The following is a 27,833-nucleotide window of genomic DNA, read 5'->3' as shown; positions in this document are numbered from 1 at the left end:
AACTTGGCCCATACTTATGGCTTATTACCACTGCAGAGTGAGTTTTAAAAAAATTCTTTTTACTCCAGTAGTCCTGATAATCAGAACCTCAAGTAAAGGGAATGTTAACCAACAATATTTTTTTTCTTCATCAAACCGTGTAGTACCTGTTGTTTTACGTGACTTTATGTTTCACTGTCCACTGTGCATCTTTTCATCCTCCTTAACTTACCCAACTACTGATCTGATTCAAGATGGTTAAGTCATCCTTAATGTCTCTCGGGCTCAGTTCCTTGTTTTGTTTTCCTATCACTGCCACTTTGATGGTATCTGAATTAGAGTATGCCCAGTCTGCCTCTTACAGTTTCATGCAATCCTTTACAGATCTGAACTGCTGTATTAACAGATCAACTAGCCAAATGGAAAACTAGAGAATCATAATCAAGGACAGCATGAGAAAACGGAAAACACACAGGTTGAGAAATGCCAATTTCGGACCTAGGCGGTCACATACAAAGCAGCTGAGGCTGCCCACAAAGTCAACACCGCAATGCTGGAAGGCCCGGAAAAGAGGAGTCATCTTTCACTTTGTTTTAGAATTTTTCCAACGAATTTAAGTCAAATGAACATTACCAAGTGTGAAAATTATTTACTAGCTCAGTAGTAAAAAAAACAAATGATATCTATAAATACTTGTGTAAATAATCAACAAAATATACAAATGAATTCTTTTGAGAACTGATAACAATCCATATTAAAACAAAAATCTTTTAAGCATTAAAGTATTCACATCTTATACTCTTATACTAAGCTGAATAAAATTCTTCACCTGCTTAGTGAGGCATTTCTTTGTTAAATTTAAAATCATCAAAAAAGAAAATGAGCAGATCAGCGTAACACACTAGAGTTAAAACACAAAAAAAGCATAAAACCGGGACGGAGTGTCATCTGATCATGACTGCCTGTTTCATTCAACATTTTCTATTAAGTTACTCAGTAAAATACTGCCTATTTACAACTAAATACACTTTGATATACAAAGTATAAATATAAATTCCACCGAGCAAGTTAAAACACTAGCTTCACATTTCAACTTCGGCTTACCTGGATTCTGAGTGTTTGCACTCTACCCGCCCTCCCCTCTTCCTGAACATGAAAGTCACACAAGCACAGCAGTACAGCAAGTGTGCAGCTATTTTAAGCCTGAATTAACAGACTGCCAGGTTTTTTTTACATTCATTAAATATTACAATAATTCTAAACATCTATTTATAACTAAGGAACTGTCACCCTAAAAAAAGGGTGGCTGCTGATACCCTAATGTGGTGAGGGTTAACAAAGAACTCTTCGGTAAAAGAAACCTTTAATTCAGGGTGCAACTAATAAACACAGAAAAAGTTTTAAAACTATTTTCAGCACAGAAAAATCCACGGACGGCAACTTCACCAAGCTTATTTTAAGAAGCCGCCCTCATCCACAGTATCAAGAGCTAACAGTAACAAGAACAAACTCTAGAGTATGCATCAGTAATGGAATGTGTTGCTCATACAACAAGCAAATACGCAAAAAAAAAAAAAAAAAGACAGGAGTGAAGTACAATTAGTGAATAGGATATGCTTTGCCCACTCAACAACCAAAATAATTAAATCTGATTTTATCTTGAAGGGCCCACTTCCAAACAGCATGGATCAGGGGGAGGTGGGTCAGACGGGATCTGATCTTGGGCACTGAATTATGTGCTATACTGTAGATTTATAAATGCAGACGTCAACTCATAGTCCTCATTTACAATGCTAAAATTAGCTGCATGGAACTTAATAAATCTCACACACAGAACAGCAAAGATCTTAACAATGTTACTTCTACTTTCATTTTTCTCAACAGGTCTGTATAAAGAAATGTATTTTGACAGTAAGCTGCAAATTCTGTACTCTTTTACGTAATATAAAAAGGAATGGCAACGATACAACCCAATTTATTATACTTAATTATATGTACAGACATACAGAAGTCAAAAAAAATACTCATTACTGTAACTAATTGTTAGCAGTAATCATTGCTTCACATTACTATAACTATTTTTAAATAATCCCTTATAAATAACAACAACAGAATATCTCAAAAAGAGTTGAAAGCACATGAAGTTTACGGGCTGCAGGTGGACTCAGCCTTGTGACATCAGCATCACAGGGCTCCACTTCCAGTCCAGTCCCCTACAAAAAGCACAAGTTACCCCAGTACATGGGTCCCTGCTCCCATGTGGGGGACCAAAATGGAGCTCCCGGCTTCTGGGAAATGAACCAGCACATAAATAGATCTCTCTCTCTTCCTGTCAAAATAAAAATCAAGTCAGTATGGCTAAGCCTCTATGTGTGGCCACGGAATTCCATATGAGTACTCAAGTCCTGGTTGCTTCCCTTGCCATCCAGCTCCCTGCCACTGTGCCTGAGAAAGCAGCAGAGCATGGCCCAAGTGCTTGGGCCCCTGTGCCCACCTTAAACCGTGCCCCAGAAAAAGCTCCTCACTCCCAGGGTAAGGAGGGCCCAGCCCTGACCTTGAGGCCATTTGGAAGTGAATCAGCAAATGGAAGATTTTTCTCTCTGTCTCTCCTTCTCTCTATAAATCTGCCTTTCCAATACAAATACATAATTTTTTTTAAAAAGGAGCTTGCTTGAACTGTTAATCATCTTAATATACTATAAACATACAAGAATAAAGAAATCTTTCATAGCAAAAATCTTAATTAAATGTACTCATGTACATGCAACTAGACACTCACTGTAAATAAATAAAAAAAAAACACCACAGACGTAATTGCAGAAAACACAGATAACAAACAACACTATTGCAAAAAGGATGTGAAGGACCTGGTGTGGTAGCCTAGCAGCTAAAGTCCTCACAGTGCATGCGCCAGGATCCCATATGGGAGCTGATTGTAATCCCGGCCACTCTGCTTCCCATAGCTGAGGACAGCCCAAAGCCTTGGGACCCTGCACCCACATCAGAGACCCAGAAGAGGCTCCTGGCTGCTGGCTTCAGATCAGCGCAGCTCTAGCCATTGCTTCCACTTGGGGAGTGAATCATCAGACGGAAGATCTTTCTCTCTGTCTCTCCTCCTCTCTGTATATCTGATTTTCCAATGAAAATAAATAAATAAATCTTAAGGAAAAAAAAAACGATGCGTAAAAAGGAAATGTCTCACACACTACTGATGGGAATGTAAGTTAGTGCAACCACTGTAGAATACAGCACAGATCTGCCATGTGATCCAGCAACCCCACTAAAAGGTGGGTTCCAAAAAGCAGGGATTACTGTGTCAAAATGACCTGACCTGACCACTCAAGACTATCATGCCACTATTAACAATAACCAAGGTGTCCATCGGCATAGGAACGAATAAAGAAAAGGCAACACACCCCCACACACACGCGCACGCACGCACGCATGCACACACACACACACACACACACACGCGCGCAAGTGCCATAACAAGGGTTGGCCCCATGACACAGCAGGTAAAGCAGCCTCCCTCAGTTCAAGTCCTGGCTTCTTCACTTCCAGACCAGCTCTCTGCTAATACACTTTGGAAAGCAATGGAGAACGGCTCACATGGGCCCCTGCACCCACGGGAGACCAGGAAGAAGTTCACACGGACACACTCATTCCTGGTCACCACAGTCATTCAGGAGCGAACCTCTCCACCCCGGCCACAACTCTGCTTTTCAAACAATCTTCAAGTAAGAATGAAATCATGAAGTTTTTCACAAATTTAAAACTACGCTGAAATAAAAAATATTTTAAAAGCTATATTTACCAATAATACAGCGGATTTGTACCCACACATGTAACAAATACATATTATAATACCTACTCCCTCCTCCTCAGCCTCTGGCCAAGGCTAGGGATACAAGCAGGCAAATTGGGCCTTGCTCCCTACTGCTGCACAACAAGAGCAGGCAAAAACAGGGTACGCAGTCATGACCTCCTACAGAAGGACCCCAACATATTTCATAATGCAAAGTAGCAGTAGCATTACCTTTCTTGGAATTTATCTCAGTCACTCACACAATCTAAGGAAGTTACATAAACACACAAAGCATTATGCTGGATTCAGTGGTCATGTGGGCTGCTTGACTAGGACGCTGGGAAAAACTGAGTCCTCAAATGAGAATTGAGAGCCCTGGCTCCTTCTAGACTTCACAGCTTCCAAAGCCTCAGATCAGCAAGCCAACCAGCCTCTACACATGGAGGGACAAGCCGGAATGGAGCTTTCCTGGCAAAGACATCACCAGGCTGGCTAGTCCCTATTTTGCCATTATTCAACCATTCCCCAGAAACTGCCTTACATGACCTTGCAGTACTCCCGAGCAGAGCAGAGTGCAAGTGCGAATGGCAGAGAGATCTGGTCCACAGGAGACACATCTCTCAAATTCACCATGTAGCACATGGGCCAGTCGTGGCCAGGAGGGCTAAGCCGCTGGGCACCTCATATGGACACAGGCTCCATTCCTGCTTGTTCCCTTGGGATCCAGCTCCCTGCTAACATGCCTGGGAAATCAGCAGGGCAGGGCCTGAGTGCTTGGCCCCGCCCCCACCTCCCAGGACATCCAGATGAAGCACCAGGCTGCTGGCTGGCTTCACTGAACCCATGGGAAAAGCACAAATCTGTCTCTCCGCAACTCTGATCTTGGGAGAAAAAACACAACAATGAATCCTAACTCCTTTCCACACAGTCTTACTAAGATGACAGTGCTTAAATGGCACAATGTAGTTAAAAGCACTTCCAAACAGATATCCTTCATTTTTTTAATAGGTAGAAAACAGAGGTCTAAGTATTAAGTATTTCCAGCAAAAGATTCCATCACAGGTAAACAGAAAAATCAGAAACTATATCTGACCCTAAAAGTTGTATTCTTCTCATACAACATGGCCTCTGCAGACTTAACTATTTCATCCCCAAAATTAGATTTGCTTTCTGACAAAACCGATGGTCACGACAAATGGGGGAAAGTAGAGACAAGAGTCAGGTAGGAAACACTCCTTTAAACTTTTCTCACAGACTAACTGCACATCCTTCAAGTTATTTTAAGTTTGTCACAATGTTTACTCATCTATAATGACATCTTCAATTATTACTAAGTTAACCTTCTGAGCTTAATAAATTCTTTCAAATGTGTAAATTATCAAACACAAAACAGAATCTATCACTAACTAAATGCATCCTACAAGGGTAGTTGAAAAATCCCATTCAGATCTTTGCAATCCCATTTCTCTTAACTTGTTCAAGAGCACTTAGGTCTCTGATTTCAACCTCTGTCCTGCACGCACCATGGTCGGCAACGAGGACCTGCCAGCACAACCCTGGGCGCCTTTCCTGGTACAGCCTAGAGGGCTCAAAGGGCACACGCGGCTCAGCGTCCTGCACTGACCTAAACCTCAGACAGCACCCATTTTTTCACAGTTGGCCAGAGTTCTATGTTTTTTTTTCCAGTTATTACAAAAGAAAAAGTCTGTAGGAAAACTTAAGTCTGCTTTCACATTAACTCATATCAATTATCATGAAGGAACGGAAAACAAAAGTAGGAAAAGTAAAGATTCCTATTTATCTGCTGATGGCATCATTACACTGACGGCTCTGATCCGTGAAACGAGCTTAGAAGACACGCTTCTGTGAGCCTCGAAGGTTCTTCCCATGCTTGGATCTCTAACCCCAATCTCATCACTGCTGGATGGATATGCCAGCAACACCTGCGGTGATTCAGGTAAGTGCTTCTGTTTTTCTTGTTCAAGGTACTTTTTGTTGAAAAACTTCTCAGGAAACAAGTCAATGAACAATTGTGTTTTTTAAAGCAGCCTCTAGGTTGGCATATGGCAGCTGCCGTTCAGATTAGCTATCTGGTTCCATAAAACCAGTATGCATTTTTCCCAGTGGAAATCAAATGAACAGAATCTCTGAGAGCAAAGATCTGCTTTCACCAAGACCAGTCTGGATAGGCATTAAGTGGAAACTTACTGGCATGACCCAAAATTATCTTTTAAAAAAATTTAAGATATATTTTACTTTTTTTGAAAGGCAGAGTTATGGAGACAAGGAGCAAAAAAGAGATCTTAAACTCATTCTCCAAACACCTTCTCTGGCCAGAGCTGAACTGATTCGAACCCAGGAGCTTCTTCTGGGTCTCCCACGCGGGTGCAGGGGCCCAAGGATCTGAGCCATGAGCCACTCTGCTGCTTTCCTAAGAGGCTGTATCAGAGGAAGAACAGCCGTGACTTGAACCAGTGTCATTACCACGTGTCAGCACCACAGTACCGGAAGCTTAACCCACCATGCCATGGCACCAGCTCCTTGAAAAATTTTTAAACAGCATTCCATCTCCACCCTCACACTGACACAGGAAAATTGGTGAAATCCTGCCATTCGAGATGAATCCCAGAACTGAGCTAGAGCGGACCCTCTCCCTGACAGTAATTTAAAACCAAGCACCCCAAGAAAATTACACACAGCAACAGCGCTACTGTGTCTAGTGGGCTGTCTCCAGAACAACAGCAGGACCAGCACACCAGAAACCCCCAGGACCCTTCAAGAAATGAGAGGTATCACATGAGCATTCAACGAGTTTTTAAGATTTTGAAGAATTTCACAGTATGGACCAAACGTGCCCAAACTGCATCTGCTCATCTATGTAAGTATTTCTTATCTGAAACGTGCAAGTGGTCTTTTCCCAGACACTATGTGCATAGAACATATTCAGAGAAAGCCACCTAGCAAATTGTGTCTGCTTAAATTAATCCTATATGGTTAGAATACAATAAAGAAATAGTTACATTTTCCCCAACTCCTTTTCACTAAACTCCCCTCAAATATTCAGGTATAAAATCCAGGAAATCTTATAATCTGAGCTATCAATCCCAAAGTATATTAGTTTATTAAAAGTATCCTTGGAGGGGCCAGCTGCTCTACTTTCAACCATTCTCCCTGCTTATGTGTGCCAAGGGCTTGGGCTCCAGCACCCACATGGGAATCTGGAGGAGGCTCCAGGCCTGTGGCTTCAGATTGGCTCACCCGAGCCATGGCAGCCATTTGGGGAGTCAACGAAAGAATGGAAGACTCATTCATTCATTCTCTCTCCTCCCCATCCCCATAAATGACTTTCTAACGAATAAGTATTTAAGAAAAAAAAAACATTCTCCAGGCCAACATTGGCATATCCGGCAAAGCCGCCTGCAGTATCAGCATCTCACACAGCAGTTTCAGTCTCAGCTGCTCCACTTTCTATCACCTTCCTATTAATCCTCCTGAGAAAGCAACACAAGTAGGCCTAAGCACTTGGGCTGCTACACCTATCTGGAGACCCAGAAGCAGTTCTCGGCGACTGGCTTCAGATGGGCCAGCTCTACTCACTGCAGCCATTTGGTGGACATGATTCAGTGGGTAGAAGCTGACTCTTGCACTCTCGCTTGTTCGCTCGCTCTCTCTCCCATTCCCATCTCTAACTCTGCCTTTCAAATAAACAAATCTTTAAAATATATACATATGTAACTTAATAATGTGTTATATTTACATAGCTGTAACTTCAAACCCTGAAACAGTAATCAAAACAAAAATAAACTGAAAGACATCTTTTTTTTCCCCTTAAGTTACATATGGCCACAACAGCCAGGACAGGGTCAGGACAAAGAGCAGCTAGGAACTGTGGCTGGTCTCCCACGGGGAGCAGAAGCCAGTACCTTCCCAAGTGGGATGGAAATGGAATGGCCACAACTGGAGTCAGTACTCTAAAACAGGATGCCAGCATCACTCCAGCAAATGGCTGCACCTACAGTGCTGCACCCCCATACTCAGCAGCACATCAGTCTGAAACCATGCTGTAATTCTGCGATCACCCTCCTTACCTTTATAGGACCCCGGCAATCCTCCAATACTGAACTCACTCAGTGACAATGAGTTTTCATATGGATGATTCTAAAATCACTCTGTAACTTCAAATGTGAGCTACTTCAGATTTCGTAGGCACTGAGATCAACTGCTAATCAACTAAGTTATGGCTGCATTTATCACAGTAGTTGTGCTTTGGATGTGTATCATAAGAAAACTCTTTTGAAAAGGTAATGCATCATTAGTAATTGTGGGAACTAAATTTAATATCAGTTTATGAGCAAATTACACGCAACCAGCTACACTACAGAACAATCAATTTACTAAATTCACAGCTTGCTACAGAAAAATGGCAAATTTTTATGTGAATACTAAACACACAAGAGTAAGATCACCAAATTACACAAACACATGAATTGCAGAGATACGAAGCACAAAAGCTATCTATACCTTATTCTAGCTTGACTTTTGATGCTAAAACACAATAAAATTTTACATTTTACCTGAACATGAAAACACTGTGATCCTCTGCAAGTTCTTCTCCTGGATAAGCAGCGTTACAGTTAAAACAAGCACACTGGGTATTTCCTCACAAAGCATATGTATTCATATTCTCTCAGCTCTAGCCCTAATGCCAACTTTGCCACATCTTAAACTTCATAAAGCAGAAGACTGAGCACCTGTATCACTGACAAGAGAAAAGCTTAAAGGAGCTTTGTCTACACTGCGCTCTCAGTGCAACTCTGCGGTGGTAAAGAGCCAGGTGGAGCGACAATCAACCTTACAGTAACTTACTGATTCTTATTTTAAAAACAAACAAACAAAAAAAGACCTTCCACCTTCTGACCACAACCTCAATCATTTGTTTCCTGAAAGTTTAAAATATTTCTTCCTTCCATTGCTGCTTCCTCAACCCATTATTAAGTTCTCCCACTGTCTTCAAAAACTACCATTTCTTAAAATCCTACACTTGAAGGAGCAGATTTACCACAGCTACAAGCCTTTATCACTTAACTGAGCTACCCAGAAAATGGTCACATCAGAGCTGCACACCGAAGCAAATCTAATAATCTAGTAAGAGCAACCCTTATTTTCCTTTAGGAAACACTAGTATCAACAGGTATAAAAGATATTATTTTCACATTTACATTAGCATTTGTCACTTCAAACATCTATCACGCTGATAATGCCTCCCTTTCTTATAGTGACAAGCCCACCTCCCAACACGGACACAGCAGTCTTTCGGTGAACCGGTCTTACAGGGGTACACCTCAAAACCCGTGCGAATGTAAACCTAGCTCTAGGCGTACATTCGCTAAGGTGGATAAGGACTGGGCAACTCCCCAAGGAATGACAAGCACTGGTCACTAGAAGCAGAAAATGACAAAGCCCATGGTGCCCACAATAGAAACTGTCCTATACTGTGTTTAAACTTGATGATGAAGGGCGAGCATGCTTAGACTAGCAGCTGAAGACATCTGCATCTTAAAGGCCTGGCTCTGGCTCTGACTTGAGCTTCCGGCTAATCCAGAACCACATGGCAACTGCGACTGGGTTCCTGCCCCGACAAGGGAGGCCTAGACGACATGGAGGGCTCCGGCTCCCAGCGGCAGGCACGTGGCAGGAGAGCAATCAGCGGGAGCTCCCTCGCTGTCTTCCTTTCTGTGTCTCTCAAACACATGAAAAAACTAAAGTTTTGTACTATAAATTATTTAAAGCAAAACATGAAACAGACGGAGAAGCCATCAACTCAGCATTAACTGCAACAGTGTTCTGCATTCTTTAAGATTACAATTCTTCACATTCATGAAAAAAATGGCTTTTTTATTGTTAAAGATTTTATTTCTTTTTATTAGAGAGGCAGATTCACAGAGAGAGAGAAAGATCTTCCATCCTCTGGATCACACCCCAGGTGGCTGCCAATGGTCAGAGCTGAGCTGATACAAAGCCAGGAGCCTAGCTTCCACCTGGTCTCCTTTGCAGGAGCAGGGTCCTAAGGCTCTGGGCCATCCTCCACTGCTTTCCCAGGCCACAGCCAGGTAGCTGGGTGGAAAGTGGAGCAGCCAGGATACGAACCATCACCCCTAAGGATCCTGGCATATGCAATGCAAGGGCTTTGGACAACGGGCTACAGTGCCAGGCCTTTAAAGATTTATTTATTTTTATTGAAAATATCATATTTACAAAGAGAAGGAGAGACAGAAAGGTCTATCTACTGGAGCTGAGTCCATCTGACACCAGAAGCCAGGAGCTTCTTCAGGTCTCCCACACTAGTGCAGGGCCCCAGGAGCAGCCAGAACAAGAACTGGCACACATACGGTATCCTGGATCATGTAAGGTGAGGATTTAGCAAGAGTCATCATGCCAGACCCCATTTTATTTTCAATATTGTCGACACAGCTGTGAAAGATGCATGCCCATGCAGACTTCCAACTAGGGTGGGAGGGTCGAGGTATGAAGAAAGGTGGAGCGACAAATATTGCCTTTTTTTTCTACTGTGTCTGCTCTGCTGGTGAGGAAGTTGAGGGGGCCACTCCTTGCTGCCAAACTCTGTGAGCAACCAGCGGACAGGAAGGGTCTGTTGATGACTGCTCCCAGACCCGGATGTGGGGAGAGTTCTGAGGGTGCTACTGTGCTACTTGAATGGTATGACACTGTAGGCCTCATTGCTCCGGGGTTGAGAACATCGTTCCAAGATCTGCTGCCTGACCGAATCCACCTTAGTGCATCCACACTCAGGAACATGTTGCAAAGCTCAGCCAGAAGAGCTGTCCAACATCCTCTGATGACGAACTCTGTCCTCTGCTGGCTAAACGATTTGGCTGTCATGTCCCCCATGTGCATCTGGGCATTCTGACCGCTGCCCAGGCATCAGCAACTGAGGATACCAGGCCCAATGCAGGCACTCCAAGGTCAGACCACATATATTGTGACTTTCCATGTGGCCAGGGTTTTTTGTCTAGACATCTAGTTGGAGATTTCTCCAAGAATCCTCACCTGGGGTGACCCCAGACTTAACTGTTGTACATGCCAGCCAGTGCAGGGTTAATTCAGTCCATCACCTGAACCAGCCAATGCACATGCCAGTGGACAGAGCTGCCTGGTCAGTTCCACCCTAGCCTTGGACCTCACACATGCCACCAGGTGCTGCAGCCCAGCCTGGCATGGTCTGCCCTCAGTCTCAGACTTTGCATGTGAGTGCGGGTGTTGCGGCCTGGACCCACCCAGTCTCTTCTAAGACCTGGCTCCTGTAAGTGTCAGTGAGTTTCCTAGTCCAGCCTGGCTCAACCTGTTGGCACCACAGCTCTCATACAAACCAGCAGATGCTGCAGTACTACAGAGGCCAGCCCACAAGCACCCTACAGATTCTGCCCCCAGATCTGGTTCTCCCATGTTCTCTACTGGGTGCTGCAGCCCAACCTGACGTGGCCTTCCCCCTGCTCCGACATTCGCGGGGAGGTATTGTGGCCAGGTCCAGCAAGGTATTTCCCCCAGAGGTGCTACTTAGCCCATCCCAGTTCTCCCACGTGGATGAGTGCCTTGGCCTGACCCAGACATGTCCTCTGGCCGCCCCTCCTTGGCACAGCTCCCTCACCTGCCTGTGAGTGCAATGACCGCCAGCCCATGGAAGTCCCCCAGAAGTTAGTCCTTCCCTGTTAAATAAGCTCTCAGCCACTCCCATGCCAATGTGCCCCAAAGCCCCTTCCCTGGCAATCCGCAGCCCCCCCACCCAGGGGCTGGGCTTGCATGTCCAAGCCTGGTACTCCCCGTCCTTCCCACATATTCCTGAGAAAAAAGGGCAGGGGGCAAGTATGCTGGCACACTGTATCATCAGCACAAATTTGGCATTAACCGGGCCCAGGATGCCCACCAGATAATGGCTGCTTTTCTTCCAGCAATGTAACATTTACCTAGGTACAAGCAACCTAGGCAGTAGCCTACAGCTGGGGAAAAGATATGGCTTATGATCCGAATTGGAGCATCTTATTTAAGAAAATACTAACAATGTACTCCTATGTGCTAAAGGCCTTCTGTATAAAGCTTATGCTACCTTAAATGAGCCAGCTCTAGCTTTTACACATTCAAGTGCCATCCATCTGAACGAAGCAGGGAAGCACACGACCCTGGGATCCCTGTCCTCAGTGTTGAAACGGGTGGATACATTTCAAGCCTGTTCTCTCAAGAGTTGCTTTATAGGCAATTTTCTCCCAGTATCAAGGCCTACAATTTCCAACTGGCTGCCAGTTTCTGATTAAATTCATCACCTTTATTATACAAATGGGCTTTACCCCATGGCCTGCTGCACAACTACTATGAGGAAAGCATTTTTCACTGGTAACGGCGAAGTCACGCTGCAGCAGCCAGCACTGCCATCAGAGCCACTCCGACGCCAGCTCCTTCCACGTGCTGTGGCAGCTTATCGCTCACAAGAAAACCTCTAACAATCGTGTAGCACACAGAGTTCTACAGAAATGCCCAGTGAAACTCAACTTCAAATTTCTCAGTCAACGTTATCAAGTAAATGAATCACAAGCAGAAAAATCAATGTATATAATATTTCTAAATTATAAAAAAGGAACAAAAATCTTTTGAAGTGTTGAAAAAATGAAGAAATACCTTTTACTACTTTTATGGTTTCTTCTCTACTTTCAGCTTAACTTTCACCATCTGACTCAACTGTCATACATTATGTTACACAACACTTCTACCTGACCTGACTTTTCTTAGTAGTGGGGGAGGGGCCTGCAGCAAGGAGGGAAAAGACAGAGCAGAGAGCCCCCGAATCGCAGCTGGTCACCAGAGCCAGTCCTGGGGCGTAACAAGTTAATCCTCAGCCTGTAATGCCAGCATCCCACAGGGGTGTTCATTCAGATCTTACCTGCTCCACTTCTGATCCAGATCCTGGCTAACACTCTAAGAAAGCAGCAGAGAACAGCCCAAGGCTTTGGGCCCCTGGATCCAGGTGGCAGACCCAGAAGTCCCTGGCTTCAGGCATAGGATGAGTCCAGCAGACAGAAAATCAAGCTCTCTCACCTTTCAAGTAAAATAATGTTTAAATTCAAAAAAAAATCTACTCACCAAGGCATTTTCAGAAAACTGGTATTACTGAATTTGCAAAAATGTTTTATAGAATCAGTGTAGTTAGGACTTACCCTAATAAATGTGACCAGTAAGCCAAAAATTCAACTAAACACATTTCCAAATTTATAAAGGAAAAAAAAAATGTCATCTCTAAGAGCCAGATTGCCATTCTGGGATTTGATCATTGTGCATAGCCGTTTCACACTCCCAAGGAACAGCAGGAATGTGTGTGTGTGTGTGTGTGTGTGTGTGTGTGTGTGTGTTCTCTTTTGTTATTTTCTACTTGCCATATGCTGATATCTTTACCTAATGGACTGTTATACCTGTGAATGAAGAGAAATCAAAGTATGCTATTGCAAAGCTAGAAAGGAAGGTAGGTGGGGAACTTGGACAGAAAGAAAGGTTGGGCGAAGTCTCCCTAAGCTACCCCTGTGTTACAATATACGTGAAATGTGTCTACTTTGTATATTTAAGTAACAAATACATTTGAATTACACAAAATCTATTATTCAGTGAAACCACATGACTAAACTGTCATTTAACAAAAACCAGAAACCAACACGTTTCCCTGTTTTCAGCTAAAAGTTGAACTTTGGACTAAGTGAAATTTACCTAGTAATATTTTTCTAAGTAATTTCAGAAAATATTCTGCTAAACTAAACACTTTTATTATCAATCCTGGAGTACTTTACAGTACTCTGTGTAATAATCCATGTTCAGGATACAAATTATCATCCCTTCCCTTCCAACCTGATTGGTCTTGCAAATCACTGGAACAAAAGCAATGGGTAAGGACACTGAAAAGGCACTAAGGTGAAATCTCACATCAAGGAGAGGTTATCAGCAACTCGGCCCTGGGGTTTAGACGCCATGGCTCCAGAACCAACAGAATCAACCACTGCTCCTCCTTCATTGGCCTGACTGATTCCTAAAACCAAGACAATCACCAGTGCAAGACAACAAAGCAAGAAGTTAAGTAAATACAAATGAACTAAAGGAATAAAGAACTAGAAAGCTGAAGTAAGCATACAGAGATTATGAAAGCAGTAAAATAGATTCCTTGAATAACAAAAAGGGTCAAAGAAAACCTGAGGCAAGGGGAAGAGAAGGGCAGCAGGACCACAGCAATCCACTGACATGCCACACTGCAATGGGAACCCACAGACTACAAGCAACCCTGCGCTCGAACCAGACACACACACAGGAAACCCTGAGAACAATGTCCCGGTGAACTACAAGGATGCCCGCCACCACACAGGCAGTGCAGACAAGGTCCTCCGCACGAGGCACACAGCACCTCCTGCTCACCTTTTCTGCACTCAATCCTGCCTACCTTCAAAAGCCAAATGAATGCCTATCTCTTCTCAAAGATCCCATAACCTCTTATGTTTTCACTACTTGCAGCACTTTTCATAGTATCTACCAAGTACCCAGACAACTTGAAAAATACAGCATGCATGTGAGGCTTTGGGGTACCCCTCACAGGATCTACAGAGAGCACGCACTCAAATATTGATTAATCTGAATAAAAAAGCTCAGCTACATGTTCAATCATTAAAAATTAATGTGGAAATATGCAAGTGCTATCTGGAAATGACATGATGTATCATGATAATCACTTTCTACTGTCAAGCAGTGTAACAGGTTTCAGGTTAACTGCAGAGTAACAGTAGCAGAGTTGGCACTCATAGGGCCCACTCAGAATATTTACAAATTAAATCCTTTTACAAAGTGAGTCATAAGGAGCAGGCACTGAGCACAGCCGACAGATACTGCCTGGGCCACCCGCGCACCATGGCAGAGGACCTGCAGGCAGCTCTACTCTCTCCTGGCAGCGAGAGGCCCCTGTTGATGCCCACCGTGACCTCAACCACAGGCTGTAGGGAAGAGTCAGGTCCCTGCCAGGCAAGCGGATTTTACATTCCTCCTGCCCCAGACCAGTTTCTACAGAAATCTAGGAAGCCAAGCTACAGAGGATTCCGTCCTGCCTCCCACTGGCCTGCTGCCCCTGTCTCGGTCATTCGCCTGTCTTTGAAACAAATAAACCTCAAGATTAAATTAGTGTGTCCAGTGCATCTATTTCCTCTTAACAACTTTTAATAATTTGTGGGAGAAGGACAACTAAGCTTCTCACGTATCCGTGAGCTGTAACAATAGTCTTTCTTGACAGTATAGATACAAAATTGGTCAGTCCTAACCTCCCCAACAGATGTCAATTCCAATAAGGTTACAGGACAACGCTCCTGCAGCGCCTCTCTCAGGCCTGGGAACAGCTGGCTATTCAATTCTCCAGTCTAAAAAGGACACAACAGGGAAAAGTGGCAGTGGGGAGAGAAACGCAAATTATGATCAGTTCTATAAAGGTATCCAGGGGATCTCGCCCTTCCCCTCCATGTAGAACCAAAGAAAGCAAACTCTCCCCTGCGGGCAGAATTCAACTGCAAGAGACTGGAGTTGCTAGTTAAAAAAAACAAGTTCAATATCAAAGGACTAAGAAAACATAATCTCAATAAATTGTTAACCAAAACACATTCTATGAAAGACCTTAAATAAGCGGTATATCTTCTACAACTGCGAGATACATTTTAAAGCAAAATCTACAATATCTGCCTAACTAAAAAAAGCTGACAGACTGTTATAATGCTGTAAACTATAACAATAAAGTGAGATAAGATTATCTTTTTACTACTGCTGATAATTTTTTATTACGATAATAAAACCAGGATCCCTAAAAAAGAACTTTCTCTTTCTAGCAGGTGACAATAAACTATGACACGTTCTTCTGACTTACATAAACAAACCAGCTGCCTGACAGACTTCAGAATTGCATCAATACAGATATACCGTAACTTCACACACATGCCACCCAGCCCTCCCCCAAAACACAGAAACCTGCCAACAACGAAGCTGCCAGCCGCAGCCATTTCAACCAAGTCCTGAACGAGCTGTTAATACACCCAGCCTAGCGACAACTTGTGCAAAAGACAAGTTCTTCTAAGACAAGCATTCTCCACTCACACCCCAGTCATTCACCCATTTCCGCTTCCATCAGATTCCCGAGTAACTCATTGCTTACAACTAAAAGACAAACTATTTCCAATTCTGACATCAGGGCTCACTCAATTCATTCTACTCACTAACCACTCTTTCGTGTATTAATACCCCCATCTACTGGAACATAAGTTCCTTACTATTAAAAATTCTTAAGGACAAAGAAGTTTGCAGTAGAAATTTTGCAACTACTTAATTTACATACAACAAGCTGCACTTATAATTCATAATGTCTAAAATGCATCTAAAATATTTAAACATTCAGCAGTTTAGCATTATTAGGAACATTATTAACATCCTTAGAGTTTCCTTTCTGTACTACAGATTTTCATAAGTAATTATCTCACTTAAGATTCCTCATCAGTTCAGTGTTGGCCCAAAAAAAAAAAAAAGATCATAAAATATACTGTAATGTGGGCCCGGCGCGGTGGCGCAGTGGTTAAGGTCCTCGCCTTGCACGCCCAGGATCCCATATGGGCGCTGGTTCTAATCCCAGCAGCCCGCTTCCCATCCAGCTCCCTGCCTGTGGCCTGGGAAAGCATCAGAGGACGGCCCAAAGCTTTGGGACCCTGCACCTGCGTGGGAGACCAGGAAGAGGCTCCTGGCTTCGGACCGGCATAGTATCAGCCGTTGTGTCACTTGGGGAGTGAATTGTCAGACAGAAGATCTTCCTCTCTGTATATCCGCCTTTCCAATAAAAAATAAAAAAATAATAAATCTAAAAAAATACATATATATATACTGTAATGTTAGAGTGGAATTGGAGATACAAGCAACCCTAGCCCCATTTTAAGACTGATTCTGTGTGTCACCCCTCCCCCCCCCACAGAAAGTGGACCACAAGGAACGGCACCCTGAGCACAGCGCACGTGCTCAAACGCGCCGCCTGCACTCAGTCCCAGCCCACCACCCGTCCAGTGCAGCTCCAGGGACACAGCAGGGATCCGTCTTCAGTGCTGGAGCCCCTTCCTGCACCACAGCTGCAGACCCAGCCCTGGCTGCTGCAGCCACACAGAGAACCAACCAGTGAACACAAAGTATGTGCCTTGCAAACAAAATATACAAATTTTAAAGTTTTCTAACAAAAGGCCCTAGCATTGTGGTGAGGTGAGCTGAATTCCAGCTTCCACACTCTGCACCCAGGTTCCTGCTGGCGCCTCTGGGGAAGGCTGCAGAAACACGGCCCTGGTGTTTAGAATCCTGCCACCCACAGGGTCAGGGAAGGATGACCTGGCCCAGTCTTGGTTGTAGCGTCTACTGGGGAGTAAATCAGCCAATCACAGACATTCCTCCCCCCTCCTCTCTCCCTCCCCTTCTTCTCTCCTTCTAACTTCCAATAAAATCTAAGTTTTAAGAGTAACTTGGAGGGCCCGGCGCGGTGGCGCAAGTGGTTAAAGGTCCTCGCCTTGCACGCCCGGGATCCCATATGGGCGCCGGTTCTAATCCCGGCAGCCCCGCTTCCCTTCCAGCTCCCTGCCTGTGGCCTGGGAAAGCAGTCGAGGACGGACCAAAGCTTTGGGACCCTGCACCCGCGTGGGAGACCCGGAAGAGGCTCCTGGCTTCGGATCGGCATAGTATCGGCCCGTTGCGCTCACTTGGGGAGTGAATCATCGGACGGAAGATCTTCCTCTCTGTCTCTCCTCTCTGTATATCCGCCTTTCCAATGAAAAAATAATAAAAATAAATCTTTAAAAAAAAAAAAAAGAGTAACTTGGAAACAATGACAGAAATCTGAATATAGAATGGTTATTGCATTTATGTGTGTGTAGGATTAACCCATTTTGTTCAGTAGCCATAATGGAGGAAAATATTAACTACTGAAGAGATATATGAACAGGAATGTCAAGGGACCAACTAATGTCATAAGCACAAAAACCAACAATAGGTCCTGGCGCAGCAGCCTAGCGGCTCAAGTCCTTGCTTTGCTTGCAACAGGATTCCATACGGGCGCCGGTTCTAATCCCGGCAGCTCCACTTCCCATCCAGCTCCCTGCTTGTGGCCTTGAAGGGCAGTCGAGGATAGCCCAAAGCACTGGGACCCTGCACCCACGTGGGAGACCCAGAAGAGGCTCCTGGTTCTGGATCAGCTCAAATTCTGGCTGTTGCAACCACTTGGGGAGTGAATCTGTGAAAAGATCTTCCTCTCTGTATATCTAACTTCCCCATAAAAATAAATAAGCCTTTTTAAAAATCAACAATAGAATGAATAATGAATAAGCTCACAGGATTTCCACTGCACCTGGAAACACACAGAACACCACATCAGTGATAGTGGGCCCAATTCCTCAATGGGCCTGGGAAAACAGGGCGCCCCAGCCAGTTCCCAGACCCGCACACTGCCTGGGACACCCAGACACTCCTGGCTCCTACATTCAGACCAGCCCAGCTCTGACAGCTGCAGCCACTTAGGCATAAAGCAACAGCTAGAAGACCAATCTCTCATTTCTGTTTTTCTCTCACCCTCTCCACCACTCCTCCCTAACTGTTTCAAATAAAAACAAAACAAATTTTCAAAAATTCCTGTAGTAATAACACTAAAGAAAATCTCAAATTTAGATCCAAAATACAGAAACCTCAAAATGAAAATAAGTATCACTTTCAGAAAATGGAACTATTCCAAAAAAATAAATTTTCCAATGGGTTATCACGACAGCTCACATTACATGTAATTTTCATTTTCTTAATCTCATCAACCCTACACTTTGTTGCTTTGCTAAAGAGTTCATTATAATTGCCCTCACATTATAGCCCGAGTTTCCAATGATCCCCTACAGACGTCACGATAAAATATGAACTTCTGTAAACTGCACTTATTAATCTACACACCTTTTCTGAACAAGCCTTGCAGTCTAAACATCCCCACCATTCTGACACCTGCTGAACGCTCCCTTCTAGAACAAGTAAGAACATCAGGCCTGTGGAATCATTTGGTCTGGCTCTGCCAAGGCAACCACAGACAGGACTTGAAAGTTAGTACAATTATAGCAGGCTGATATTATGCTAATAATTCCATATGGTCTATGAATGATGTGATAAATAGCCCAAAAACCCTGCCTGGAACATGGTCCACACCCTCACTCACTTTATTAAATCCTATCCACTTTCAACACCAACTCAAGAATCCAGCACAACGGCTCAACTGGCTAACCTTCCCCTCACAAGCACTGGGATCCCAAGTGGTAGTAGGCTGGGGTCCTGGCTCGCTCTGCTTCCCATCCAGCTCCCTGCTTACGGTCTGGGAAAGCTGTGGAGGACGGCTCAAAGCCTTGGGATCTTGTACCTACATGGAAGACTGGGAAGAAGTTCCTGGCTTCAGATCAGCTTGGCTCTGGCCACTGCAGCCACTTGGGGAGTGAACTAGCAGACAAAAGACCTTTTTCTGTCTCTTCATCTCTCTCTACCTTTCCAATAAAAACAAATCTAGAAAAGGAAGGAAGGAAGGAAGGAAGGGAAGGAGGGAGGGAGGGAGGGAGGAAGGGAGGGAGGGAGGGGTGAACACCAATTCATGGTCTACTTGATTCCCCACACGCCATCTCACAGTAGGTCGGCAGCGAGGGATCCGGGTGCACACCATAAACCCACCAGTGCTCCCCTTCTCGTCTCTCTTCTCTACAGGCTACTTGGCTAACGTCACTGTGCATCCCATCTTAACCTACAAACACTGAGAAATCACATACTGCTGCCATCCGACAGTACGAGCAGCTCTTTCATATAACACTCTTCAACCACACAAAGTTTACATTAGTGTTTGAAGGGCAGTTGGTAATTCCATTCACAGACAGAGTGGCTATTCAGAAATGTTAAATATCTTGTCTGAGATCAAATTAAATCAATTAATTGCAGTCACCATTAAATTACAGGTTGTATGAGCATAGCCAAAAAGAATTCTTACCACTTCACCACATGGTCTCCTTAGCAAACTCACTCATTTCTATCTCTCTGCCGGCTCACACCTGCGTGCTCACATACGGAATTAACAGCCGGGCATCTGTCCTAAGAATGGGCATACACTCCCAGCCACGGAGGCAGCGGCAGCACAGCAGGAGCGCAGGCAACTGCACAATCATTTTTGTTTGTCCCGGGTTTGAAAATTTTTTTATTCTTAGAAAACTTATTCAGTCACAATACAAAACAACCGTTATCAGAGGAACACAATTATTGTACTACAGTTAACAAAAGAACTGTGGTTCATACACAAGTTGCCTGAATTTACTGGAGAGGCGCAGTCCACACAGCCACTGAGGTACTGGTGGCAGCCACTCCACACCGCTGGCTTAGACACCTGCTTCAGATCCAAGCCTGCTGGGAATGTATGTTTCGGATCTGAATCAGTTAGCAACATTAGGACTCCATACTAAATCTTTCCATCAAAAATATTGTTTTCTTTTGAGTGGTCATTTAAAAATAGTAACAGCAGCAACTGAATGTAACTATATTGCATTATGTAAAGAACTGGCGGGCTGTGTTCTGGTTACAGACAAGCTCACGTGAATGAGCTGAAATCCTCTAAAAGTACCGTAACTTCCTCACTTGCAGCCTCTCATCAGACTTACAATTTAAGAAAAAAAACAACAGTACTCCAGTTACAAGAATTTTATCAACATTTGTTCAACACACACAACTTAAGCCAACAACAGCACTTTCTTCACTTACAAAAATATTCTAATTTCTGTCCTCTAGTTCCACTTACAGAGCTCTGCTCAGACCTTAGCTTGTGACATGCCCACGTCACAGCCTCACCAGGCCCAAGTCTGCACCTGCGCAACGACCCAGGCACCTTCTTGCTCGGAAATAACAAGAAGAATCGCCTCACGCTACCTCAACACTCCCTGCATGCAATCAGGAAGAAATGGTTTGCATTACGAATTTGAAAAAATTATACCAGCTTTCATAATTTTACTATCAAATTAAATACGTATCTTAACCTGAAATCAACTTAGAAGCCAAGCGCTGCCCAGGTGTTGACGCTGCCCAGGCGGTCCTCCCCAGTCTTGAAGATGACCAAGCCCGTGTCAAACTCCACAGCCAGGTGCCTCTTTACAACTCTACCACATCCATCCCAGGGCCAACACCCTATCACGTCCATCCTGACGCCAACTAGGAAAGGCCTTCAGAAAGTTCGAGAAATCGTGCATGGATTCCAAAAATGTTTAAATCAAAATTATTCTACTTTTTTTTAATGAGCTTTTTACTGTTTTAAAAGCATTCTTCATCTGGAACCTCACCAGTTCTTAACAGTCACAGATTCCATCACATCCACTGTCTATGTCGCTTTGTAAATATACAAATGTACAGATATATATAATCACACATATATGACCCAACTTTATGAATCATGCAAAAATTTGGGACATATATATATAGAAAGGCTTAAATACAAGCCAATCTGACAAATTCTGCTTACTACAAATAAGGTGATTAAAAAACAAAGTTATAGTAAATGAATTCATTTCACCAGACCCAAACTTTTCAATGCAGCACACCGAGCATAAGAGCTGACAGGCAGACTCCATTCCACATAGAGCTCTGCTCAGGACAAAAAGACAAAATCACAAGAATTCTAAATAAATCACTCATCTTCTGCTATCTAAGTTTTAAAAACTCACCACGACTTTTAAACACTGTAATTACTAAAACAGACTCGGTATCTTTTAGAAATGAACTGTCAGTTAACTGAAAATTGCAATTAATCAGTCTTCTAAAACATGGCACCATTTCAAATTAGCTTAAAGATGCACCTGTATTTTCAAAAACACTAATGAATTAAGTGACAAACTGGCACATAGAAGTAAACTCGGATTTCTCTTAAACTAAAACCATTCAAATGGTCCTTTATCCAAACACATCATAGCATGACTTAAAACAAGGAATCTTTGTATTTGTTATGTTTTACATAGAAATTGATGAGGAACAACGTTTACCTAGGTAACTCCATAAATGCCAAAATTCCCAAGAGCAGAGATGAGCACTGGGGGGCTGGCGCACCATGGGATAAAGGTTGAGGAAAAGAAAGCACTACACTGCTCTCTTTCTCTTTAACATCCACAGCAGTACAACAAGACCATCACTGGCCACCCTGAAGGCAAGTACTACAAATAAAATTAAAACCACTCAAGAAAAAATAAACTTTTTACTCAAAAAAAGGTCCAAAGCCATTGCCAGTCAGTACTTAACTTTTTAGTGTTAAGGCAATGTTTCCAAAGTTGCCTCTGGAGGACAGCATTGGGGTGCAGCTTGTTAAGCTGGCACCTGTGACACCGGCATCCCTGAGGACAGCAATTCAAGCCCTGAATGCTCCACTTCCACTCCAGTGTCCTGCTAAAGGCCTGGGAAAGCAGCAGAGTCGTCGTGATGTGTGAGCCACTGAAATCACTGGGGAGAAACAGAAGATGCTCCTGGCTTCTGGCACCATCCCAGCCACTAGGCCCATTTGGGGAGTCAATCAATGACAGAGTATGTCTGTCTCTCTCCCCAATGAGTAAATAAAAATTGTTAAAAAGAATCTATTAAAGATTATTAAAAAAAAAAAAAAAACCTACCTCCATGCTCACATCCCATACTTGAGAAACAAGAAAGCAACCACAAATAGGTGTCAATGTGCTTTGCACACATCTCAGAGTGGGCAACAATCCATCCCGAAACACACGATGGAATCCAGCAAAGGTAAGATGCCACGCACATGCTGAGGTTACAGAGGGTCAACTTCTTAGCGCAGCCTGACATAACTGTACTCACTGTTTATAGTAATACTGCCCAGAGACCCCAAAGCAAACACCAATTTTTAATTAGTGTGTAAGCATTACTTAAAAGTTTTCATTGAATAAAAAACACATTATTGCTCTTAAAATTCCCACTGAACTGTCTTTAACATCAAATAAAGAAAAAAAAAACAAGGAAAATAATGAGCTCCCATTAAGCATGTAAATAAAACCTGGTATAGAATTCTGACTCCTCGACAAGTCCATCCACTCTTCCCGTTCCTGGTCTTAAAACAAGAATTCTTGACTGTGTTCACAACGATCAACGAGCCAATAGCATGAAGTTGCTCAATGGGCCAACTTCCAACTTATCAACAAATAAAACTCACCTATATCACAGCATTTACCATCCAGGAGACAGAAGTTCTGCTTATGACAGCACATTAAAAAAAACTGTAAAGTTTCTACACACCCACCCAACTCACCCTGCAAAACCCAGAAGAAAGCAGCCTCTTTGGCATCTGCTGTTAAGAGGCTCCTGTGAAGAGCAGCGGCGTCCAAGCCGGCTGTTGTATGCTAGCTCGCTGCTTTGGTCATCCACCGCCCTAGCTAGACACCAGCAAGCACTGGGCCTACGGCAAGGGGGCTCCCGCACAGACAGCAGATACAAATGTGCAGGAAGCATCTTAAAGAGCCAAATTAACTTACTTCACCTTGATATTCTTCAACTCATTTAAGCAGAAATATTCATATGAAACACATTAATGAATGTGATTAGCAAAGTGATTTATTTTGAAATAAACCCAATTATTCTAAACTTAATATAGAACATGTAAAGCCAATCAAGTTTATAAAGGAATCATCTCCCACTTACAGAGAAGCTACTGAAAGTGCAAAATGCAGCTGAATGAGTAACTGTTAAAACAACGGGTCATTCCTAGTCTGCCATCTGTAGCAGGTGACACCTCCCTGGGAACTGATGCCAGCCTCTCATCACAACCAAGGTAAAGGGCTTGAGGTCCAGGAGCAGCGAGGCCAGCTCTGGGAGCCTGCTGACCTCATCCCGCAGGGACGTGCGCCTGGAACATTGTCAACCATGCCGGCTTCCACAGACAGCAGCTCCTGAACTAAAATGTTAGTAAATGACAAGGGTTCTGGAGGAAAGGCCTGTAAGAAAACTGCGTATTACTCCAAAAAAAAAAAAAAAAAAAACCATATTAAGAAAAACCTTAAGTAAATGTCTATTTAAAATATTTCTGCTCAGAATGTTTAAGGGAAATGAAGCAAACAAGGAGCAACTCCTCTGAAGCCAAAAAAATTCTCTAAAAACACCGCAAAGTCCACTTTCTTCCATCAGGAACATAGAACAGGCTCCTGCTCACCTCCCGAGCCACACACGCACTGCTGACCCCACAGAGGAGCCTCTGCTCACACACTCCCACCCCACGGAACGGAGCCGCGGCCTCTGCTCACACACTCCCCACCCCACGGAGCCGCGGCCTCTGCTCACACACTCCCACCCCACGGAACGGAGCCGCGGCCTCTGCTCACACACTCCCACCCCACGGAGCCGCGGCCTCTGCTCACACACTCCCCACCCCACGGAGCTGCACGGCCTCTGCTCACACACTCCACACCCCACGGAGCTGCACGGCCTCTGCTCACACACTCCACACCCCACGGAGCTGCACGGCCTCTGCTCACACACTCCACACCCCACGGAGCTGCACGGCCTCTGCTCACACACTCCACACCCCACGGAGCTGCACGGCCTCTGCTCACACACTCCACACCCCACGGAGCTGCACGGCCTCTGCTCACACACTCCACACCCCACGGAACGGAGCCGCGGCCTCTGCTCACACACTCCACACTTGCTCCAGATCAACAATGTCAGCCCCCTCCTCTCCACCCAAGCCAACTCTGACTAAGAAATCCGGCTCTCCACTTCATTTTTAAGTCCATTTTAACCTTCATTTTCTCAATTCTGATTGCAAAACTTCGTAAAAAGCAAGAGCTGGCATCCATCTAGTCAAGTTTCCCGACAAGGAAAGGACACCGACACAATCGGGCCAGCTGTTCTTCCCCACGGGCGGCCATGAAGTCCCAGGTTTGATCTGTCACCATCTGTCTTCCATGAAAGGTTTCCATGTATTGAAACCACCAACTTAGGCCCTCTCTGACTGGCCTAACCTAGAACGAATCCCTACTCAAAAAAAAGCAAGCCGTGTTGCAGCTACTTGGCAGCAAAGAGCGGCAACTCCCTGGAGAGCGAGCCGAAGGCTGGCCAGGGAGCAGCAAGGCAAGCAGGAAATCGCACCACACTCCCAAACTTTCAAACAAAAATCCTCAAATTGTAAAAGCAAATGGCAAACTGTAAAACATTTTGTGATAAAAATCCTAAATGGTTTCATTTAAAAAATAATCAAGCACCTCTACTAGCAAAAAACTTAACTCCATTAATCAAAAAAGTAGCCTTTATAGTTTTACCTAAATTTGCAATTAATTTTTCTGAATTTGGACAAAAACATTTCAAGCCACAAACAGAAGTCACAGTTTATTCGGGGCAGTGACCGGTTGCAAAGCACTGAGGCATAACTTGCCAAATTCTATCATTACTTAAATCATTCACCAAGTAAAAAAAAAATGCAGTTAACAGACGAATCCAGTTCTCAAGTCATGTTAAGCTTATAACAAGCTAACAATCACAGGAAGCGGCTTATCCCACACTGGGGAACAGCCCCTTTTCCGGCAGGCTTGTGCTGGTCTGATTAAAACAATCGGGCTTCCGAGGCCTCGGCGGGCAGAGCTCAGGGCAGCGGGCAGGGCGCAGGGTGCAGGGCGCAGGGCGCAGGGCGGCGGGCAGAGCTCAGGGCGCAGGGCAGCGGGCAGAGCTCAGGGTGCAGGGCGGCGGGCAGGGCGCAGGGCTCAGGGCGCAGGGCGGCGGGCAGGGCGCAGGGCTCAGGGCTCAGGGCTCAGGGCTCAGGGCTCAGGGCTCAGGGTGCAGGGCGGCGCGCAGGGCTCAGGGCTCAGGGCGGCAGGGCTCAGGGCTCAGGGCTCCGGGCTCCGGGCGCAGGGCTCAGGGCAGCGAGCCTCCATGGCGCAGCGATCTCCAGCGAGCAGCCTCTGCCACGCTAGTCATTTTCTTCTCTGAAAACCCCACACTTTCACATAAACAAATACATAAATCTTGGTTAGAAATAATGACGACAGGGACTTCTGGGTCTAAAAAGAAACTACCAAGGCCAAAAGGATAGAAACTTAACAGGAAACCAACGTCAAATTATTCAGTGATTCTAGATCAACGAAAAGACACAAGAACGAAGATCTTTTCCTTCCAAAGAAATTCGAATTGTTTCGTTTTTAAATGGTACACACGAGCTGAAAATAATTACAACGTTGCAACTTCCTATGCCATTCGACTGAGTTCAACTTTGAAAACTGCGATTTTAATTAACTTAAAATATGGCCGAGGCCTCTTTTCATTTCACTACTAGATTCCTTCTCAACTACTTCACCTCACAAACAAGCTTTCCTCAGAAACGCTTACTGCTAAAACTTAATCCAAACATTCCAGAAAAATAAGTGTTAACGCTGAGCCGTGATAAAGCTGTTAACAATTTTAAAAGGCCCCCCGTATTTGCAAGCATATTTCTGGACACAGAGTAACATATAAAAATGCTCCGTAATTTAAGTTTCAAGTAAATTCCATATAGGTCAGAGACGGCGTTTCCTTCGTTACAATAACAACTGGCGCCCCTTAGCGCTCACATTTGGAAACACTCGATTCGGGAGTTCCTGCCTTTTTTTTTTTTTTTTGACATTCCAGAAAGTTTTCTGCCTCCACAATCTTTCAAATGCCAACACAAATAGGAAAGGCAGAGCCCCTTAAAGGGACAGCTCAGCCTCCCTCAGCCCCCGGGGGCGAGCAGCCCCGCCGACCCCGAGGGCGAGCGCCCCTTCCCACGCGCGGGGCTGCTGCGTGGCGGGCCCGGGGGCCGCGCGGGGGCCGCGCAGGGCTCCTCCCGCACACGTTTCCGGCCTTTTGTTCGGCGCTGACATCGCGCTCGGAGCGCCGGGCGCCTTTCCCCCGCGCCGCCGGCTGCGGCCCACGGCTGCTCGGCACGACGCGCGGGGCCGCCGGCGGCCAGCCCGCTCCCCGCGCCCCGCAAACTTTTGCCCGGCTCCGGTCGGAGCGCGGGGGGCGCCGGCGGCGGGGCCCGGGACTCGGCTCCCGTCCGTCACCGCGGGACTTCGGGCTCCACCCCCTCCCCAAAGCGAAGTTCAACTCCCGCAACACTTCTCGCTTCCCCAAACAAAAGGACAGAAAAGTGCGTCGCCTGTCACCCCGCGCGGCGCCCCAGCCGGCCCTCCCGCCCCGCGCCCCCCGAGCTCGCGACGCGCGGGGCTGCCACGCGCGCGCCCCCCGCGCCCCGCGCCCCGAGCCCCGGGCCGGCGCCTCGGCCCCCCGCGCCCGGCCGTGACCTTCCCGCCCGCCCCCCGCAGCCCGCCGGGGACCCCGCGGCCCGGGGCGGCGGCTCACCTTCGTCCAGCAGCCGCTCGAGGTGGTTGAAGATCCCGCAGAAGTTGGGCAGGCTGCTCATGAGCTTCTTGTCGTTCATGAGCTGCATCAGGTAATCTGGGGTGGGCTTCGGCTTCTCCTTCGTTTCCATTTCCCCGACCATATTCCAGGCTGCGCCGCTCGCTCGGCCCGCCGCCGGGGAGCAGGGAGGCGCGGGGGCGAGCCCCGGCCGCCGGCCGCTCGGGACGCGGCGTGCCGCTCCGCGCCGGGCCCCGCGCCGGCTCCCGCGCCGGCTCCCGCGCCGAGCCCCGGGGCGGCCGGCCCCGCGCGCCCCGCCGCCGCCGCCGCCGCCGCCGCCCGCGGGCACCCTGGGCCGCCCGGCGCGTCCCCCCGCGAGGCCGGCGGGCGAGGCGGGCGCCGACGCCGGGGAGCGGCTGCGGGTGTCGGGGCGCGGGCTGTGCGCGGGCTGCGTGCGGGCTCGGTCCCCGCCGCTCGGCCGCCGCCGCCGCTCCGACTGCGCTCCTCCTCTTCCTCCGGGTCCTCCTCCTCACTCACTCGCCGGCCGAGTTCGCCTCAGTTCAGGCGGCGCTGCCGGCGGGGGAGGGGCGCGGGCCGGGGGCGGGCG

The 27,833-nt window shown here is 45.8% G+C and overlaps 1 protein-coding gene across 6 annotated transcripts in view; it reads right to left on the bottom strand.

Annotated features, from left to right (window-relative positions):
• QKI (QKI, KH domain containing RNA binding) overlaps positions 1 to 27,476 on the bottom strand; it is a 136,873-nt gene extending 109,397 nt beyond the window's left edge. For 3 of the 6 annotated variants that reach the window (XR_005882134.1, XR_005882135.1, XM_040965174.1), the window contains exon 1: positions 27,230 to 27,476. Coding sequence is in view for 3 of the 6 variants with exons in the window: in XM_040965174.1 (XP_040821108.1) it covers positions 27,230 to 27,371 (142 nt within the window). In the remaining 3 variants the exon portion in view is untranslated. The remainder of the gene's footprint in view (positions 1 to 27,229) is intronic. The other 3 variants (XR_005882133.1, XM_040965173.1, XM_040965172.1) reach the window with 1 other exon arrangement.
• Positions 27,477 to 27,833: the final 357 nt, after the last annotated feature.

Source organism: Ochotona curzoniae, unplaced genomic scaffold, assembly GCF_017591425.1.
Source record: "Ochotona curzoniae isolate NIBS_2020 unplaced genomic scaffold, NIBS_Ocur_1.0 scaffold_3890, whole genome shotgun sequence".
NCBI classification, from domain to species: Eukaryota; Metazoa; Chordata; class Mammalia; order Lagomorpha; family Ochotonidae; genus Ochotona; species Ochotona curzoniae.
Note: the sequence above shows the minus strand (reverse complement) of the source record. Positions and strands in the feature narration are given on the sequence as shown.